Consider the following 19,693-nt stretch of genomic DNA (forward strand, 5'->3'; position numbering starts at 1 on the left):
ATGTATGACATTCATTCTTGCGTAAAACACAAAAGAAGATATTATGAAGAATGTTGAGGTCCAAATTTACAACAAACAAAACAGAAAAGAGACATTTTCAGAATACCTTCTTTTGTGAAGAATGAAAAAAAGATACATATTTGTAACAACATGAGGGCGAGTTAATAATGACAGAAGTTTCATTTTTGGGTGATCTCTTTAAGGTACCAACTGTATGTCTAAACTCATTTTTGTGCAGTTCTGTGAGGTGATCACAGTGTACTGGCTCAAGCACATCTCAGCACAAGTAGTGAGAATCATGTTGGATTATGTTGATCACGTGACTCTCTGCTCCAAACTGAAGACTGTTCTGGTTGAGCAAAAACAGTGGCCGGAAATATGTAAGATTCAAGGTGAGTCACGTCTTGAGATTGAGATCCAGAAAACCTTTAACATGAAATTCCCAGCAGGGCCGGTTGTATAAACTGCTAAGACTAGTCTTTCAAGTTAGTCATAATTTTTTAGTCAGTAGTCAGTACATAAAATAATAATAAAAACGTACATTAGTTTCATTTGAAACCGAGAAGTAAGACTGATTACCCCTAACCAACTTCTAGTTGGTAATACAGTTATTAAGTCATAATCTTAATATAATGGCTGTTTATGCAACTGGCCCATATAGTGTTATACTTGTCTTAAGTGATTAAATACATTGAAATGTAGCATATTCCAATTTATGTATGATTTCTGCTTCATTAGAAAACACTCGAAGCCTGAAGCATCTCTGCAGACTGAAGATTCGTGATTGTTTGGGTCGCTTGCGTCTGAGGGCTCCAGTTTTTATCAGTTTCCTGCCTCTGCCTGCCAGTCTCAAAGACTATATTCGCTTCAAAGAATATGATATTTACAGTAGAGGAAGTATGACAGAATAAAACCAGATGGATAAATCTGTACATGAGAAGCTGCTGATATAACAAAACTCTATGGATATGCTGTTTTTTACTTTTTATTGAACAAAATATTGTAAAATATTTGTTTGTGTTTAAAAAAAAAAAAAAAAATCCAGATACAGTGGGGTCACATTGAAATTCTGTGATTCAACATGTAAATTAAATTTGAAAAGACATAGAAGGTTTAGGATTTAAAACATGAAACAAGTGCATAATTTTGCAATATTTCTAGGTGATTAATCAAATAAGCACATTTGTGACCCTGGAACACAAAACCAGTCATAAGTCGCACGGGTATATTTGTAATAGCCAACAATACATTGTATGGGTCAAAATTATCGATTTTTCTTTTATGCCAAAAATCATTAGGATATCAAGTAAAAATCATGTTCCATTTAGATATTTTATAAATTTCCTACCATAAATATATCAAAAATGTATTTTTGTGAGTGGATATGCATTGCTAAGAACTTCATTTGGACAACTTTAAAGGCGATTTTCTCAATATTTTGATTTTTTTTGCACTCTCAGATTCCAGATTTTCAAATAGTTGTATCTCGGCCAAATATTGTCATATCCTAGCTTATTTTGTTCAGCTTTCAGATGATGTATACATCTCCATTTTTAAAAAATTGACCTTTATGACTGGTTTTGTGGTCCAGGGTCACATTGTGAAATTGATCATGTGACTCTTACTGGTGTCAGATGTTCTTCCACTGAGATGCATCAAATCATGTATTAGGTTTCTCACAAATTTATGGAGTTCATGCAGTTGGAGTGTTGCTGTCATTAAAGTCAGGAGAACATTATTGTTATTATTATGTAACGTTTCTCTCAAATTATATTATACTGTAAAGAAAATATAGGCCTATTAGAGAAATGCAACATAGAAGCATTTTAACTAGAAGACCCCGCTGTATGCGATTTAAATATGTGATTTATATACTGTATGTTAGAATTAATTATGAAATATATGTCTCGATCATATTTTGAAATCATGTCACGTGATTATTATGCATGAAATGTAATGATTCTGAGAGGAAGGAACGGCACAAACATACGCACTGACTTTCCCAAAAGAGTTGTCAGACAGCTCGACGATCCGTTCTTGGCTATTCTTGTAAATGTTACAGCCATCTGTGGAGCTGCTCATGCGCCAGCGATCAAAGCTCGCGATCGTGACGTCTAGACGCTGCGCAGTTCACAGTAGCGCCACCGGGGGGCGTCAGGCTACGTGAATGTAAACAGAGTGACGCCAGAGTTTTGCAGTGGTGGGGAAGGCATACGTCACAGGCATAATGGCGGAGGCTGGTTGAGAAGGAGAATTACTCCGTGAAGCGGCATTGAAACCAACTTCATCGCCAGCTGACTAGGTGACCGCTGGTCCGAAAAAATGGCTTGCAATTTCAGCCAGGAGAGAAAAATCGACAAGGAGAGCAGCAAGGCCGGCGGCCTAACATTGGAGGATGGCGACAGCAAGAAACAATTGTTGTCAGCTTCTAGCACGGCCACATCCAAGCAAAATGGCGATCAAGCTGAATGTGAAGACGAGCAAATGTCTGAACAAGATGCTTCTGAGCGGCGGAGGGCTGGGCTGTCGGACCTGAAAAATTGCGGCGGATCGCCCTCGACACTACCGAGGTCGACCGAGGAGCTGCCAAGAAGGAATTTTCAAATTCCAAGGAAAATCAAGGAGCGGAAAGGTTGTGTGTCCCATTACTACCACTACTACTGCCATTCCCGAAATGGACTGTTTCTGTTTTCACAGCTTTCGGTATCGCTAAAAGCGCGCTCTTTGCCGCTTCGGGTCAAATGAATAGTTGTGTATTGATATATAAACGGGGGATCTATATAACAAACCACGTGATTAGCCTGAAAGGTTTGCACTAGTTACTTAATGAATTTTTGAGCGCGTGCATTGCTCGGAGCTGCAGGTAAGTCAGGCGCTCTAATGCAACTCGCTGCACGTGAAGATTCAACTCGTTCGGGGCGTTCAACGCAAACCATTTTTTTGTCTCACTGTTGTAAACCACACGGAGGCCGGTGTCATTGCTCTGCTAGTTTGCTCCACACTCCTCCTCCTCCTACACCGTACTGCCGCACCACATGACACACTTCTTCCCCTCCTCATCAATGGCACCAGTGTGAATCGGTTGACCACTCCATTTCTCCCTTCAGTCTTTACGCACGACGTTTGAAACACCTGTCAGTCTTGAACAACCAGCCTTATTTGGACACCTCATTCATTGCAATACTATTTCCTTATAGCGCAAAAGAAATAAAAGATGATATCTTGCAAACAAGAAATAAATATGATGCCAACAGAAAAAAAAACCTGCCTGAATGAAATCGAAACCGATGTTAAACTGGGAGGTGCTTGTAGTAATGTTTGTGCAAGTAGTTATGCATGACAGCTTTCACTTTGTCACCTTTGTTGGCTCTACTTTAAGTTTTTTTTTTTTGTTTGTAGGCGCTTTATGTTATGTTTTATCCGGTCAAAATAGCAGAACAGACACTAAATTATTCTAAAGAGGACTAGTCATTTCAAATACATTTGTAACCCCGGTTTTTGTCGCTTCGTAAATGTTTTGATTAGTGAAACGACCGAGCCGATTCATTTGGCCATTGTGAGGTTATCAGCATCAACCACCGATTGATCGATTAACGCAACTTCCATAATATTACTAAATAGTTTTGCTTATTTATTATGAATATTTTATGATTTCATTTGTTTTGGCGAATTTTTAGTAAATTTAATATTTCATTATATTGTACTTTGTGTAAGTATCGGCATAATTTAAGCGTCACCTATTTAAAATCCCTATTTTGTATTTTATTGAACTGCAAAATGTATCACATTGTACAGAGTGTCTTATCAGGTGATGTGCAACTCTTTACTATGTTGGAAAAAAACCAAAACAATATACTATACACCTGCTATATAGTTTCTTTTATCGAATGCATTGATGTTGTTCTGATCTAATGAGTTCTGTCTTTAATGTGTCCTGTCTCCAGGTCTCCTTCAGCACTTGTCTCCAGATTCCAGAGAGTTTGAGGAAGTTGTGAAGCTTCTGTCCTCCTTCTACCTGGACGCCACCTCCCGTGGGACTTTCACCTACACCAAAGCTTCACTCATTCACAACGAACTCTTGGAGAAAGAGGTGAGCGCTGAGTCAAATAGAATTTTTGCTTGCAATCGTAAAAGACTAGATGATTGAAATAATTGTTAGGCCACTTGGGGGCAGTTTTTATTGAATCAAATACTGATATTATGGATTAATTTGTCTTTTTTGTCTTCACAGTTCATCGAGAAGAAAAGGGAACTGAAGCAGAATGGCAGGACAGAGGCAGAACTCACAGAATCCTATGCTTTTCTGCTGCCTGATAGGAATAAGGTGAGGTTGTGTTTGTTTTGCTTGAAGTGACAGTGTCTTTGAGTGTTATTTTAATCTTAATGTTAACACTTAGACTTTATATAATCTGAGCTTGAGCTCAGAATTTTGTACTACTACATCCTTGGATGCTGAACGGTGCAGTATAAACAAAACCAATATTATTCTTGTTCTGTGTTCTCTATCGTTCCTGTTAAGTTACTGAATTGTAAAGTGTTTATGATGCATTTACAGCATAACTGCTACAATATTGACACAGTACTTTGAATAAAAAAATGTAAGCACATTATTTATCAGGATACACGGCGTAACGTAAATGGGAACGTGAGAATAATATTTCTTTGAGCAAAACAGCAATTTGAAAGGGCTTTAAATAGCATCATCTAGCGGTAGTCTTGGTCAAAAGTATGACTAACCAGAGGAATATCTGATTTTCTTTTCCAGGCTCATTGGATCTGCGAAAAGGGTCTTTCTGTGGGACATTCGCGGGTCAACAATCTGGGAAGCCCTTCCAAAGGTGAGCATTGTGTTTATATCTGTTTAGCTGTAATAATTTGTTTGGGAGGGGAGTCCTGGGAGGATTTTGTATTACTGTGGTCACTTGATCTTGTGGTTTGGAGTAGTTGAATTGGTCAGGGCCAAAAAGATCACTGCTCCATACTTTCTTGTGATCACTGGGCCAAATAAATGTTAATGAACCAAACTCGTTATAGACGCTCATTTTTACGTGGATAAACTTTTTGTAAAGTAACATCTGTTTTAGATATTGGTCACCCCTATTACCTTTCTATTTTCAGAGCATGTTTGAGGTTTTGGAAGTAACATTGTTCATTATTGAGTGATTTGAGGCAAATTTCTGATACATGAGCTTTGTATGGTTTAGTGAAGCAGCTGCTGTGTGTTTAGAGACTTTCACAAAAACAGTTTTGTAAATCTTGTAACAGCGACTTGGATCGCTTTAACTTGTGGAATGAAATAGTTTCTGCAAATATTTAATCTTAGCAAACATAGTATGCTCTATGTAGAGGCTCTGCATTCCAAATGGATTGTCAACAAATTTCTTGGGATTACCCCAGGGCTTTTTGTGGGTCACAGGAATGTCGCCCCAAGTAACTCTTCTATCCTAACTGCTGCTTTTTCTATTTTTAGGGGTTTACCTCTCAAAATACTCAGATTTGTTACAAATGAATCCATTTGAAGTGGGTGCTGCTGGAGACATAATAATATTTAAAGTGATGAAGGTAAGTCATTGACGGGGTCCAACATTTGCACTTACCATGCATCAAATGTGATTAAAAATTGGCTTTGTGTCTTTCAAAATTAAAAACTACATAAATTTCACAGTGGTTTCAAAAACAATAGTGACCATTTGTCTTATTCTGTAGGGTAAAGTGAAGACCATTTTTGAGAACATGCCCAAAAATAATCTTGAGCCGGCTCTCAAATATGACAGCCATGTGTACAAAAATGCCAGCAAAGTGACCTCATTATTGTCGTATAGGGCCTTTGAGCACACTCAGGTGAGTGAGTTTTTCTATATGATTTTTGTTTTGTAATATGTGTTCAGATAAATGACTTTTTCCTTCTGTGTTTTATTCCAGCAATACTTCTATGAATTTGCATTTGAGGAGCTAAGGTCAAGGCCCAGACATGTGTTGCCGTATGCGGTTGTGTCTTTTCAATACAAAGGCAAAGAGTCGGCCACTGCCACACACAGGTATGATGGGACCACTGGTGATGTGTGTAGAAAGTGTATTACAATCTGTTATGGTTTATTTTTAACAATTTGTTTTCTCTTTTAGTCGGTTAAACAGCATGTTATATGAAGGGCAAAGAGGTATGATTTGTATTTCTCTTTATAGCAGCCTAATAAAATTATTACATAGGTATATTATCTAACTTACTGTGTTATTATTACTTAATTTGATGCTTTAGTTCGGCGAAGATATACAGTTTGGAGTGGCTCGCTGGTGAATAAAGGAGAGGAAGTCTATCAAGTGTACATCCGATCTTCAAGTCTCCCTCACCTTCCACTTAAACTGTGAGTCTCCTTTCTTTCGACCAATGCAGTTTAACAAATGTTTGTGCATTGGTGTTAAATTGCTGTTTTTTTGTTTGTTTTTGTTTTTCAGACCAGACAAGCTTGACATCAATATGGCTATGCATCTTGATCAAGTAAAGAGAAAGATCCCGCCCGTTCTGCTATCATGGGAGGCTTACAGTGGATCACGAGAGGGTAGGATGAGTTCCAGTGATGGTTTTCAGCCCAAAACATTTGATGTGTTTCATTTGACATGTGATAATGTCTTGTGGTGTTTTGCAGTGTTGAAGTATGGGATGTACTGCAGCGTGTATGAGGTCATGGGGAAGAGTAAACAGGAAAACAGTCTCTCGGGGCTGCTGCAACGGCTTGAGAGAGAAAGAATGGTGAGCTCATTCAGACCACTTTACACTTTGATTGAATTAATGTCCGCCGCTTTACCCTAGCAGAGCGTTACCGCCCACCCTCTCCCCTCTACGCCATTTCTTCAGTCTGTTGATAGAATCTCTGTCAGTGATGTGATATGCAGAAGTTAAACTGGTGATGTTTTTTATAGTCATGCTATAATTAAACTCTTCACTCTAGGTTTTGGTGAAGCCATTGATAGACAAAGGATTTCTCTTGCTCCTTTCGTCCTCTCAGTTGCACGCTACCACTGGTAGGTATATGCATAGCCTTTAACCTCATACTTTGCATTGACACAGTGATTTTTAGCATGGAATAATTGAGGATGTGTATCTTTTTTTTTGTGGTTTTTTTAAAGAACGACGAGGAAGAAATGACAGGGTTTTGCAGGCACTTTTTGTTTTTCAAGAGCAAAGAAACATCTCAAAATTGAGTAAGTGTCTTTTTTGGTAGTTTCTCAAGGTTTGTTTGAATTTTAAGTGTGTGCATCACCAGTCCTTCTAATGGCTTTTGTTCTTTTATTTTTCAGTTTTGAAGAACTCTGGAGTAGATGAGGATCCTCCACTAGAGCCTAAAGACCCAATCTGCCACCATCTAGATAATTTTGTACCCGCCCTGCATCATGGTCTCTACAAGCTGCGAGCCAATCCACCCAAAGAGCTCGCGGCGGGACTGAAACGTCAGGCGCTGGACTACCTCAACCAGAAGGAGCAAGGTGCTGTCCGACCCTTTCACATCGTAGAGTACCGGCACACTCTGGATGACCGGACCAACCAATACCTGGCACCTCGTCCTAAGAATATGGATTTGGCACTGAACTCTTACATAAATGGACCGGGACAGTTCCAGCTGCCTGTGGAGGCACTGCAGCAGGGTCTGATGGAAAGCAGACAGGAGGCAGCATCTCCCCCAGCAGGTGCAGAAGAGTACAGTCCTGTCTCAGACTGGGGAGGGTCGGATAGACAGGCATCATGCAGCAGTACAGTTGCGGTTTCTCAGTCTAACGGTGGCGCTCAGAGGCCACAGAGTGAGTATGATAAAGAGAAGATGGAGAAATTGCTAAAGTTGATTCAGTTACATAAGCGGACTTTGAGCAAGGAGGAGGGGAGCGGGCCGGAAAGAGAGGAGGACTGGGATCCCGCTGGCCTGAAGAGGAGGTTGGAGAGGGAAGGTCCTGGAAGTGTGAGCAAGTACCTTAGGACTGGTCTACTTAACGGAGAGCAAGGGAGAGGTGAGTCTGTGCCGAAAAAAATTTAGAGGAGGGTACAGCTTGGAGCTGTTGTAGGGGAATTACAGTTAGACCACATAAATATGCTCAGTTAAGACCAGGAGTTACTGAAGACAAAGTTCTCCACACTTACCTAGAGTTCATTATCTTTGACACACTTTGCCCCATATACGTTAGAAACTTTGATAAGGGTCACAGTTGAGGCATAAATTGCGGAAGGTCTCTTCTCATCTGGGCCACTGTTGAACTCTCCTGAAAGGGTTAGTTCACCCAAACATTAAAATTAATTACTCACCCTCATGTCGGTCCACACTTGTAAGACCTTCATTCATCTTCGGAACACAAATTAGATATATTTGATGAAATCCAATGGCTCAGTGAGGCCTGCATTGCGAGCAAGACAATTAACACTTTCATTGCCCAGAAAGCTACTAAACACGTATTTAAAACAGTTCATGTGAGTAAAGTGGTTTAACCTTAATGTTATGAAGCGACGAGAATACTTTTTGTGTGCCAAAAAACAAATTAACGACTTTATTCAACAATATCTAGTGATGGGCAATTTCAAAACACCGCTTTATGAATCTTTTGTTTCGAATCAGTGGTTCGGAGCACGCATCAAACTGCCAAAGTCATGTGATTTCAGTAAACGAGGCTTCGTTACATCATAAGTGTTTCGAAATTTCAATGGTTCACCACTGGAGGTGTGACTTTGGCAGTTTGATACGCGATCCGAACCACTGATTTGAAACAAAAGATTCATAAAGCTTCATGAAGCGGTGTTTTGAAATCGCCCATCACTAGATGTTGTTGATTTAAAGTCATATTTTGATTGTTTTTGGTGCACAAAAAGTATTCTCGTCGCTTCATAACATTAAGGTTGAACCACTGTAGTCACATGAACTGTTTTAAATACGTCTTTAGTAGCTTTCTGGGCATTGAAAGTGTTAATTTCTTGCTGGCAATGCAGGCCTCACCGAGCCATCGGATTTTATGAAAAATCTTAATTTGTGTCTGAAGATGAACGAAGGTCTTACAAGTGTGGAATGACATGAGGGTGAGTAATTAAAGAGAATTTTTATTTTTGGGTGAACTAACCCTTGAAGACTGTTTCTTTGGCATTGTCACAAAAAATAACCCCTGCAAGCACAATTAGATAAAATATAGGCAATGTTTTTGTCAGTACTTCACTGGAACAGAACATGAAATCTACATCCACACAGGGCACAGAACAAAATGAACAAATTTCAAAAAGAATAAAGTTCAAACTGATTAATAACAAAACAAGTGCATATTTATTCTCTGGAAGCTGGGCTAAATAAGTAACATTGTTACTGCATTCCTGACATGGGTCTATTACTCTGTTATCTCTAAGATACCAAATACAGACATTGCCTGTAACATAAATACCAGAATAGATACACTGGTTTTAAAAAAACTGATTTTTTTTTAGAAAAACTCGTTGTTTCTAGAACTGCATATGAAAATGATCTTTTTGATTCTTAAGTGCTGTTATTTAAGTATTCAGATGTTCATATGAAGTGTTTGTTTCACACGTCTGAATAAAGGGCAGTGTGCCTAATGAGAGACTAGGTGCTCTGTCTACTTGCATGAAAGAGCTCCAGAGACACAGATAGAGAAGACTGCATATTGAGGCTGATGCATCAGCCCTACTTTAAGAGTAACTGTCTGTGCTGAGGACCTTGGCTAAAACTGTGAAATTATTATCAGTGATAATTCACAATGCAACTAATTTTAATTACTTTATGGCAGCTTTAGTTACTTCATCACTAAAAGGTGAATCCCATGAAACCTGTCAAGAACATGTCTGGGTTTTTTTGTCATCTCAAAATAAAAAATGAGAAATTATGAAATTGCTCCAGCTCAATAGAGTGTAACTGCAGTGCTTCCTTCATGAGCTCCTTGTTGACAGTCGGTTTCTCTTTCTCTTAGTGGTGATGGACAGCATGGGGCTGTGTGACACAGACCTGCGGGAACGCGTATCTCAGAGTGCCACCCTCCGAGACACGCATGCCTTGCTCAAACTCTTTCTCAGCACACTCAACAGGATGGCCCAGAACTCTAACACTGCCAGCAGCCAGCCTGAGATACTCCCCAAAAACGTAGAAGGATACGACCCCGCTGACTCAGCCGCCCTCTGTGATCTTGACCTGCGTGCCAGGCGTGCTGATGAGGAGCAGGTTAACCTGGATTACTTGGAGGTGTGGACTGTTCCTCATGATATCTAATGCCACACTCAATTGTTGTTTAATTTAACCGTTAGTATATATGTGTAGGAGCAGATGGCCTGCAGCAGGAGCAGTGTGGATGTGTACAGTCCCTCTTCCAGTCTGGAGCAGCAGCCCTCCCGTCCAGCAGAAGCCTCACATCAGAGCCACCCTCTCTGGAAAACGTCCACCACAGGTCCATCCTCACCTGCATGCTTGCAACTGACTTGTTCTTAATATACACTGTCAAAAGTTTGGGGGTGGTTAGATATTTAAAAAAAAAAAAAAATTGAAAAATCTCTTTTATTAAAATTTTCAAATAACCTTTCTAGTTTATTATATTTTAAATGTATTCCTATGATGGCAAAGCTGAATATTCAGGAGCCATTGCACCAGCCTTCAGTGTCACATGATCCTTCAGAAATCATTTTGATATGCTGATTTGGTGTTTCTAAGTCATTATAGTTACTTTTAATGAGTTTACGTTCGTATAACAATTATTGGTTTAAATATGCATTCTTTCAGAGTCAAATCTTGCATACCCCCTCAAACACTTGTACAGTGCAAAAATGTTTTAATTAATAAATTGATGAATTCATTAAAATGAAATGATGAATAACATATTCTAATGAACATATTCTGTTTTTAGCTTTAGAGGGTGTTTGTGAACCTTTTGCTTGTGGAGGGGAGAAGCAGGTACATTCTACGGGCAAAGTAGTAGACTCTATTCTTGACAGTGAGTTCCAGAACCTCTGCACAGGTATCCAGAAAATGATGGAGGACCAACATATAACCTACACCCCACCGACTCATTTGCCGCGATGCGAGGATCAGGCCAAACGGTCGAGCTCATTCTCACCTTTTGTCTCCAAATACGTCTCCTCCCTGCCTGTGCAGGGCTACGTTAACAGTCTCTGTGAAAAGATGAACCGTATGATCCGCTCTCCCAGCGCGTCTTTAGAACCCGTGGCTGTCGCATCACCACCTGCTGTTGCCCCAGTTCCCGCCCACTTGCCACCTGCTCCGCCCCCTTCTGTCATGCCAGCTCCTGCCCAACCCACGCTGCCCTCACCTCCTGCTCATCCTCACACTAAAACATCTTCTCCAGTGCCTAAGTCTCAGGCTTTGTCGAGCAAATCACAAGCTATCCTTAAACCTCCTTCTTCAAGCAAGCATCGCCTTGGCACTGTCAGAGAGGTCCACCTGTTTTCAGCAGAAAAATCAACTGACCCCAAGAGTTCAGAAGTTGTGGAAAGTCCTATGTGTTCCCCATCAGCAGGAAGTGCTAGTCATCCTCCAATCCCTTCAGTCCCAGAGATGCCCTCAGAACCTACTCTTGCAGGAAGCTCAAGCACTGTGGGGGGCAGCGTTATCGGACAAATTAAGCCAGATGTGTTATGCACACTGATGGAGATCATGCAGAAGAATGCTGTAAAGTTTTACATTCAGAGAGGAGATGAGGAGAGTGAACTCTGCACTGAGATCAAGGTCTGAAAGTATAAAATTTCAGAATATTCAGTGTGGTCTGATAACTTTGAAACACCTTATCTTTAACCTTCTTTGTTTGGTTTTACAGGAGTATTTAAGAAGTCTTGGAAACATCGATTGCAACCCTCAGAATTACCTAGAGATAAAAAGTCAGCAAAAGTTTATGATCATTATTCAGAATGAGGATATCGCAGCTCATGTACATAAGGTAACTAATAACTCTACATTGTAATCTTAATAGTTAACTAGTTGCATAAAGCATCCTTTTTATGACGTTCTTCTTTCTATACCCCATTTAGATCCCAGCTCTGGTGTCTCTGAAGAAATTACCTACAGTTTACTTTGCTGGAGTGGACAGTCTGGATGATGTGAAAAATCGCACTTACAATGAGCTTTTCGTGTCTGGAGGTCTCATTGTGTCGGATGAGCTCATTCTCAACCCAGACAATATAACACTAGGTAAGAGCTGAATGTAGCGGGGCTTACAAAATCTTCAAGCACAAACAACCTGTCCAAAAATGTACTGTTAGTGCTTTTAAATTCGTTTCTTCAAGTGTGAATGCAAAATTTGGTGTATCCTTTCCTTTAAAGTCAGCATTTTCTAAATGTATCTTAATTATCTTATTGTGAATTATTCATATACATTTCATTTAAAAAACTTAAACCTCATAATTGTTAATCGAAACATCATAACTCGATCTTCCGTTGAAAGCGTCAGACTTTTCTGGTGACGTACTTCTACAGTCATTAGTCTGCTTAAAACGATTGCAAGCTTGCAACTGCCTCCATCAAATCAACAACCGGTGAATTTTGATAATCCGTTTCGCTCAGATGTGTCACAATATGGAAGAAAAGATCTGTTTCTACTTTTGTTACATCAAGACTTTAAGAACTGACATTTGTGTTTGCAGAGAAGCTACAGGCATTTCTTAAGTTCTTGGAGGAACAGGGCTCACCCTGGAAGTGGAAGGTGCACTGCAAGACTCAAAAGAAGCTTAAAGAGCTCAGCAGGTTAGAGACAAAATGTTTAGTCTATTTCGCCAATCCTGACAGACTCCTAGTCTCCAGTATCTGACACACATTTCCTTTCACAGGTTAAACACTGAGGCCCTGAATCTGTTGAACCTGCTGACGACTTACCAGAAGAAACACCTGGTTGAGTTTCTGCCTTATCACGAGTGTGATACTCCATCTAGGCAGGCTCCTGATTTGGACTGTTTGGTAAAGCTGCAAGCTCAACACACACAGCTTCGGCACCTCATCTTCCTCACAGGTACGTGCAACAGGTCTAGTTGAAGGCTGGTATTTATGAATGGGGGTATGTGGAGTCATCTGTGATGTTTCTTGATCAATCTGTGCTGTGTTCATATACAGAAAGGTATGATGACACATTCTCGCAGTTCTCCGGTAGTGGAGTCATCATTGCTGGTATGAATGACATCATGAACAATTTCCAGAGTTTGATCAGTGTCCCAGAAGAAGTACCATTGGCTGCCCTACCTGATCCAGGTAAAGACTGCACAGTCCTTTACTACTTCTGACAAAAATCACAAAGAAATTATAGATTTCAATGTTGACACATTATCTTCTCTTTGACTGCTCAGTGGAGCCTGATGCAGTCCGAGATGAGGAGGACATGTCTATAGACTCTGAAGATGACATGCTGGTTATCTCCGAGACTGCCATTCAGACTGAAAATGACCTGTCGGAACCACAGGCACCTCAGCCCCCTCCGCCTCAGACTGATGGATTTCGTCCTCCCCTCCCTGACCAACCCTCTTTGGACCCCATTATCGATCCACTTGTGCATCCAAACCCTACCACCTACCATACCCAGGGCTCTTACTCAACTGATTATGCAGCTCTGAAGTCTGCCATCGCTCAATATAAAGCTGCCAGTCAGGATAGCACACCCAGGCCTGAAGTAGAGGACACCCTGGCCAGTTTCGGCGTGAACCCTCACCAGAGCTACCTGTGTCCCAGCTCAGCACAGTGGAGCCCTTACTCTGGTTCTCCCGCATACCATATGTCCTCTGCATATTCATCTCCAGCCAGCGTGGCCTCCAGGGGATCAGAGTATAGTCAAACTGCCGCTCTTCCTGGGACTCAACCTCCAACAAACACCTCCACCTTACCCGTTGCCCAACCACTCACCCTTCCCCTTTCCCTCCCGCAGCCGCCGGTTAGCTCAGTGGAGGTGCTTCCTACTCCAGAGTCAGCCGCCTCTCTTCAGCCACCTGGTCCTGTTCCTGACAGTGTGGGAGTGCATGGGGCGGCAGCTGCAAACATTGCTAATCAGCAAGGACTTGCTGGCTCTCAAACTGCTAAGATGCTTGTAGAGACTGCTTCCTCATCCTCCGCTTCTTCCTCGTCCTCTCTTCACGCCACTTTTCCCTCCTACCCAGATGCTACGCCTTTTCCAGCTCTCACTCCAATTCCCCCTGTTCCACCGCTTTACAGCTGGGTTTCTACACCGGGAGCCCAACAGGGATACGTGGCTGGACAGAGCGGGGCAGGATTTGGCGCACTACCGTCCACCCAAACTGAGGCTGCTAGGCCTGCAGATGGATCGTGGGTGGAAGACGCTGAGAGCGGAACCTCTCGTGGACATGAGGAAGAAGGTGTCCCTTCTTCAGCCACCTCCAAAGTGGGCCAGCAGGAGGGCGGTAGAGATAAAGGAAGTGCACTGGGTAGTTTGACCTCATGCGGCCAAGGCAGCAAAACTCCAGTGAACTCTTCCTCCGAGAGTCAAGGCAGCAGTCAAGCTCCTCCCACCAGGGGTGGCACTGCAAGCAGAGGACTCTTACCCATCCCCGGAGCTGCACTGGGAGCCATGTGCCGAGGCGGACACAACAATAGCATGTACAATCCCAGAGGGGGACCCGCTGATATGATGCGTGGTGGCTTCAGGGGTCGAGGTGTACCGCCGCATCCCATGAGATCTAGACCTGGCCGGGGTCACATCAGAGGGGGACCGTCCTGTAACTGGGGTTATCCCCCTGGGAGGGGAGGGGGTGGTCGGTCAGACTACTATTCGGACTACACCTATAACTAAATGCCATAGGGATGCCATGCTCCCTCATAGACTACTGGCATTAGGAATGTACATATTTACCATTAAGAGCACATCAAAATATCATCATCTGAAATAAAAAAAAAATAAAAAAAGAAATCTGGTTTTGTATAAATGAGATTGGTGACTCAGACGGTGGCCAGATTTTCACTGTTTTCAATAATGCTCTTCCTAAACCAGATGTTTGAGAAACCTTGTTCATACCACTATATTTATATTGCCAAGAAATGTAATTGCCTTTCAATGTTTCATTTTTGTCAATACTTTTCGTTCAGATTTTCGAAAAAACGGTTTGTGAACAAGGAGCAAAATGCAGACAATATTTTTTTAAAGAGAAAAAGTGAGTCGTTCTTCATTTTAGCTGTTTTTGGTTTTTTTTACATTCTTGGTTGTACAGATGTTCTATTAAAACAAGGTTGTATCAAACATTGTGATATTGTGTTCAGTATTAATTCACAGTTGGGAACGGTTGAACTCTTTGTACATGTACATAGATATTTATGATGTTATATAAAAATTGGTTACAGATTTTCTTTTCCAGTGAGGTTAATCAATGCCAAAGTGGTTTTAATGGTTACGACCTAATGGTTTTACAGCCGGCCAGCAGAGGGCATAATTTCCTAATTGATTCTGCTGGTCTGATGCTGCTGCAATTTTTCTAAAGGGTTTGTTTCTGGTCAGAAAACAATGAATTAATGTGTTAAAATATCTTGATTTGCCCTTTGTACATGACAAACATGAATATGGTTAGCTAAATTTCTGTAGAAAATACCTCTGGGCATTTCACAAATGTTACAGTTTACCAGATAAACAGCTATGTTGTTAAAAAAAATGCGTAAGATTTTGTTTTAAACAATTTTTCTGCTATTTCTATATTTCAACTCAAATGAATGTCAGGTGTGTTTACCAGATAAACGACTATGTCTCTAAAAACAATGCGTAAGATTTTGTTTAAAACACCTTTTCTGCTATTTCTTTATTTCAACCCAAGTAAATGTCAGGCGTGGCTGGGATAAGAGATCTGTTGTTGTTGGTTACATTTATCACCACCTGAGTGATAGTATGACCTCAGTATAGGTTAGAAAGAAAGATAAGAACAAATCATGCCAGCAGCAGAATAGGAAAAAAAAAAAAAAAAAGAAAGCTTAAAGGATTAAGAGAAGGCTGAAAAATTGTTGGAGTACCTAGTTTTGCCCCAAAGAGTAATCTGCTAAAATCTGACCCCTGGTCATCTCATCTCTCATTTAATACAGTCATTTCTCAAAACAACACTACAAACAACACAACACAGAGGCAAGGCTGTAACAGGGCAGTCACTGTTATATAACTGCAACCTGTGTATAGTGAAGTTGCTGATACAAAATGTGTTATTTGATGACAAGATCAGATCCATTTGGTAAGTCTGATTAATGTTTTGCCATTATAGGACTTGAAGAGAATGAGGTCTAATGAGAAATAATTGTGTACGATCACATAGACCTCTTTTTTTTTTTTTTCCAACTAATCTGGTAGCTGGGCTTTGTGAACTGCACAACAGTTGACAAACAACCAGGGGACATGTGTCGTCGTATTACGTATGTGAAAGTGGGTTGCTGCAGATAAATCTGATCACATCTGGAAATGGGCTGCACGGATTAACTTTGTACCTTGGTGCTCTTTCATTTTCATATTTTGCTTTTAGTTTGCATACTGTGCATGGTGTGGGAGGGAAAATTCTGGCAGGGGTGTTAATCCTCTCCCATAGCACATCTCTATAATGAAAGAGCCATTTGCCTAATGCAAAGTGCAGAAATGAATAATATCACACACAAACAGACATCATTACATTGCCTTCACTGCTGCTGCTTCATTTATTTTATTTCATCAACTGCTAGGTGTGAGCTGGTAGGAACATTTATTTTCACAAACTCATGGTTCCGCACAAAAATTTATCGCCATGTTTTCTTGACATAAAGGATTAGATGTATCTAATGGTAATGACACAGCTGAAGAGATTAAACCTTAGTCTAAAATAGATCTAGAAGGCCTTCTGTTGAGGATTTAGATTACTGAAATGTCCTCTCTTTAAATCACTGCTTATAGTATAATATCTACAGCATGTAGATGTTTTTGACTGCCTTCAAAGGGATTTCTACATGAAGAGCTTGTGGTCATCCTATCTTCCCAGCTGGTAGATGTGTAACTCAGAGGAAGCTCTGATAGTTTTTGTTCTGAGCAATAACTCTGCAACGCTGGCCACATTAAACAATGTAAACAATCAGTGTATTTTGTTCTTTGCAGTGACTTTTGAGCTTTTTGGAGCAAATTCAACACATTTTCTCTTAGGGTCTCTAAAATATAAAATTCTCTGCTTTGGATTTTTAGCACATTACTAGCAGCGCAGTCCCATGCATTCAGCATAAACAAATGGATACTGTGAGACAGGAGACACCCTATAAATCTGAGGATCAAAATGATTTATTAGGGAATTGACAGATTAATTTGTGACAGTTAAGCAAATGTTACAAATGTGCTACTCTGAGTAATTTCTTTCTCTAATAATGGTAAAGTTTTCTGTGTCCCATTCAATTGCAGGCTGTTCAACAACAAATGCAGCTTTCGGATGGCCGTTTCTCCCTGCCACGAGTGGTTCAAGAAACACTACGTGCCTGTCGGACTGAGACTTGCCCTTGAGACGATCGGTTGAAGGAGCTGCAAAGATAGAGGCCAGAGTGCAGCGGTCTTCTCCAAAGGTTGAGATGGCTGGAGAGGAGGGCGGAGGTTTGCAGCAACCACAGCAACATGGGGTTAAATACAGATACATCAATATCAGGACAAGGGTCACAACACACCCCAAAAGAGTGGTGTAGCCTGTGTTGAACGGCTCCTCTGAGGAGCGCTGGGCTACCACAGTTAGGTTCACTTCTCGTGATTCATTTATCATCCTCGTATTATCCACAGCAGTGCACTGGTAGATCCCTGAATCTGTGGACTGGGCAGCAAGAATATCCAAGCTACCGTCTTGATTGAGGCGTAGAGTTCCGTTCTGGATCAGCTGAGAGATGTTCTCTTGATGAGGAATGATCCAGCTGTAGGACAGGTCTTCTCCGTTTAATGTTCCAGTGCAGTCCAGTCTCACTTGTTCTCCCTCGTAAACAACTTTATCAGCCTTTGGGGATATCAGGGATATCATCTTCCCAACCGTACAGTTCTCAAAGAAGTATGCAGAGCGCAGAAAATTAATTGAGATTTGAGGTTCACCATACATCAGACACTTGTAGTCATCCTTGTAGTCTTTCACGCTTGCATATCCCTTCTGCTCCCAGTGCCAAAACATGCGGTACAGAGAGCAATCGCACTCCAGGCTGTTGTTGTGCAGGAACAGGCCTTTTTGCACTGCAACGGGCAACAGCACAATGTCATCCATGGGCAAACGAAACAGTCGGTTTGAGGAGAGGTCCAGCGTTACCAGGTTGGGGTGGCTATGCTTGCGAACTGAGAAGAACGGGAAGTCGGTGATCTGGTTGAGGCTGAAATATACCTTTCTGAGACTGCCAAGCCCCATAAGCGTGTTGCTCTCCACTCGGGAAAGACGGTTGTTGTACAGCAACAACACCTCCAAATCTGGCAGGTTCTGGAAGTGAAACTTCCCCACCACCTGCAATTTGTTTGAAGAGAGGTCCAGGTATCGTAGACTGCTGATGTTATGGAAAGCTCCCGGGCTGAGCAAGGAGATGCGGTTATGGGACATATGCAAAGCGTGCAGCCTTGGGAGTCCGTGGAAGGTGCCGGCTGCTAGCCATGTTAGTCTGTTATGACTGAGGTCCAAGACAGAAGTCGTGGATGGAAGCGGGTTGGGAAATCTATCCAGACCCAAAGAGCCACAGTTCAGTATGTCAGAGGTGCACAGGCAGCCCTGAGGACAACTAGCCCCTGAGATCCGAACCAAGAGTGAGAACAAAACCATATATGATGTAGAGGTCATTCTTTTGGTTGCACGGTAAAAGGATTCTATCAGGAAGAGTGCTGGCACAGTTGGAGAAACACTCAACATAGGAAGCCCTCTGTTCTTAAATCCTAGAAAGGTTGTCCTCCAGTATTTCACACATGTATATTTTCTGTATATTACGCATGTAATATAAGAGCAGATGGGTAGTATCAGGGGCGAGGAATGCACTGAGAATAAAACAGTCTGTAATTAATTAAAATTTTTGGTTTACATTGGTTTACCTATTCTCTTAGTACAACATACACAGGAAAGCCTACCGGAAAAGTCACTTAGAACCTTCTTAGATCTGGTTCCTCTGTTCTTACTTTGCTGTAACAATCCATAATTAGAAGTTGTTCAAACTGATTATCCTGATCTGAAAATATCCAGAAAGTCCAAAGCGATTTCCAGTAAGTTTTTATATATCCCTAAAATGAAACTCGCACCTTTCCCAGTTCTCCTGAGGCAGAGCGCCCGTGTTGTTTGCAGAGTGTCCTTTTATTGAGTGATGAGTCCACAGAGCGCAGCACTAATCTCTTCCCATCCTTCCCTCTGCTTCCTATTCAGAGCACCGCCTCACGTCTCTCCCTCTCACACTGTGATTATTCCCAATATGGCTCTCTCTATCTATCTTTCTTTCTACCCCCTCACTCTGTCTCGTTCTCTCTCCAATTGTTTAGTTCCTTTAATCCCCTCTGGATTTGTCTTTTTTCCGTTTCAGTTTTTTTCCCCATACAGCACATCTCTTAACAGGATTTCAAATGCTGTGTGTTTGTATCATCTTTCATTTCATGAAAATCATCAAAACATTTGGACTTCGATGAGAGAGAATTTGTTTGTATAGCATGAGGTACCAGTCAGCTTAGAAACCTCAGCTTTGACTCCCCCTCATCTCCGCTGCCAGGAGGTGTTTGGCAGCTGTTGTCGGTTGTCTTGGTCATG

At 41.3% G+C, this 19,693-nt stretch overlaps 3 protein-coding genes across 4 annotated transcripts in view; 2 read left to right on the top strand and 1 right to left on the bottom strand.

Moving 5' to 3' along the window:
* Positions 1-932, top strand: part of asb14b (ankyrin repeat and SOCS box containing 14b) — an 11,442-nt gene extending 10,510 nt beyond the window's left edge. For both annotated transcript variants that reach the window (XM_048179135.1, XM_048179136.1), the window contains exons 9-10: positions 239-392; positions 739-932. In XM_048179135.1, coding sequence (XP_048035092.1) covers positions 239-392; positions 739-911 — 327 coding nt within the window. In that variant the 3' untranslated portion in view covers positions 912-932. The remainder of the gene's footprint in view (positions 1-238; positions 393-738) is intronic.
* A 1,244-nt stretch (positions 933-2,176) lies between these two features.
* tasorb (transcription activation suppressor b) lies at positions 2,177-15,210 on the top strand. The gene is made up of 23 exons (XM_048177545.1): positions 2,177-2,632; positions 3,945-4,090; positions 4,232-4,324; positions 4,766-4,838; positions 5,471-5,562; positions 5,707-5,841; positions 5,923-6,038; positions 6,124-6,158; positions 6,257-6,362; positions 6,454-6,557; positions 6,645-6,748; positions 6,948-7,020; positions 7,126-7,200; positions 7,297-7,998; positions 9,949-10,217; positions 10,293-10,419; positions 10,873-11,711; positions 11,800-11,919; positions 12,011-12,170; positions 12,623-12,722; positions 12,806-12,984; positions 13,086-13,220; positions 13,316-15,210. Exons 1-23 carry the CDS (start codon positions 2,323-2,325, stop codon positions 14,764-14,766), a joined length of 5,544 nt encoding a protein of 1,847 aa, XP_048033502.1. The 5' UTR covers positions 2,177-2,322; the 3' UTR covers positions 14,767-15,210.
* Positions 15,211-17,225: 2,015 nt separating this feature from the next.
* Positions 17,226-19,693, bottom strand: LOC125259692 (amphoterin-induced protein 3). Its single transcript, XM_048177546.1, has 2 exons — positions 19,030-19,693; positions 17,226-18,939 (listed from the first exon to the last, which is right to left on the bottom strand). Exon 2 carries the CDS (start codon positions 18,815-18,817, stop codon positions 17,297-17,299), a length of 1,521 nt encoding a protein of 506 aa, XP_048033503.1. The 5' UTR covers positions 18,818-18,939; positions 19,030-19,693; the 3' UTR covers positions 17,226-17,296.

This window comes from Megalobrama amblycephala, linkage group LG24, assembly GCF_018812025.1.
Source record: "Megalobrama amblycephala isolate DHTTF-2021 linkage group LG24, ASM1881202v1, whole genome shotgun sequence".
In the NCBI taxonomy this organism is placed as follows: domain Eukaryota; kingdom Metazoa; phylum Chordata; class Actinopteri; order Cypriniformes; family Xenocyprididae; genus Megalobrama; species Megalobrama amblycephala.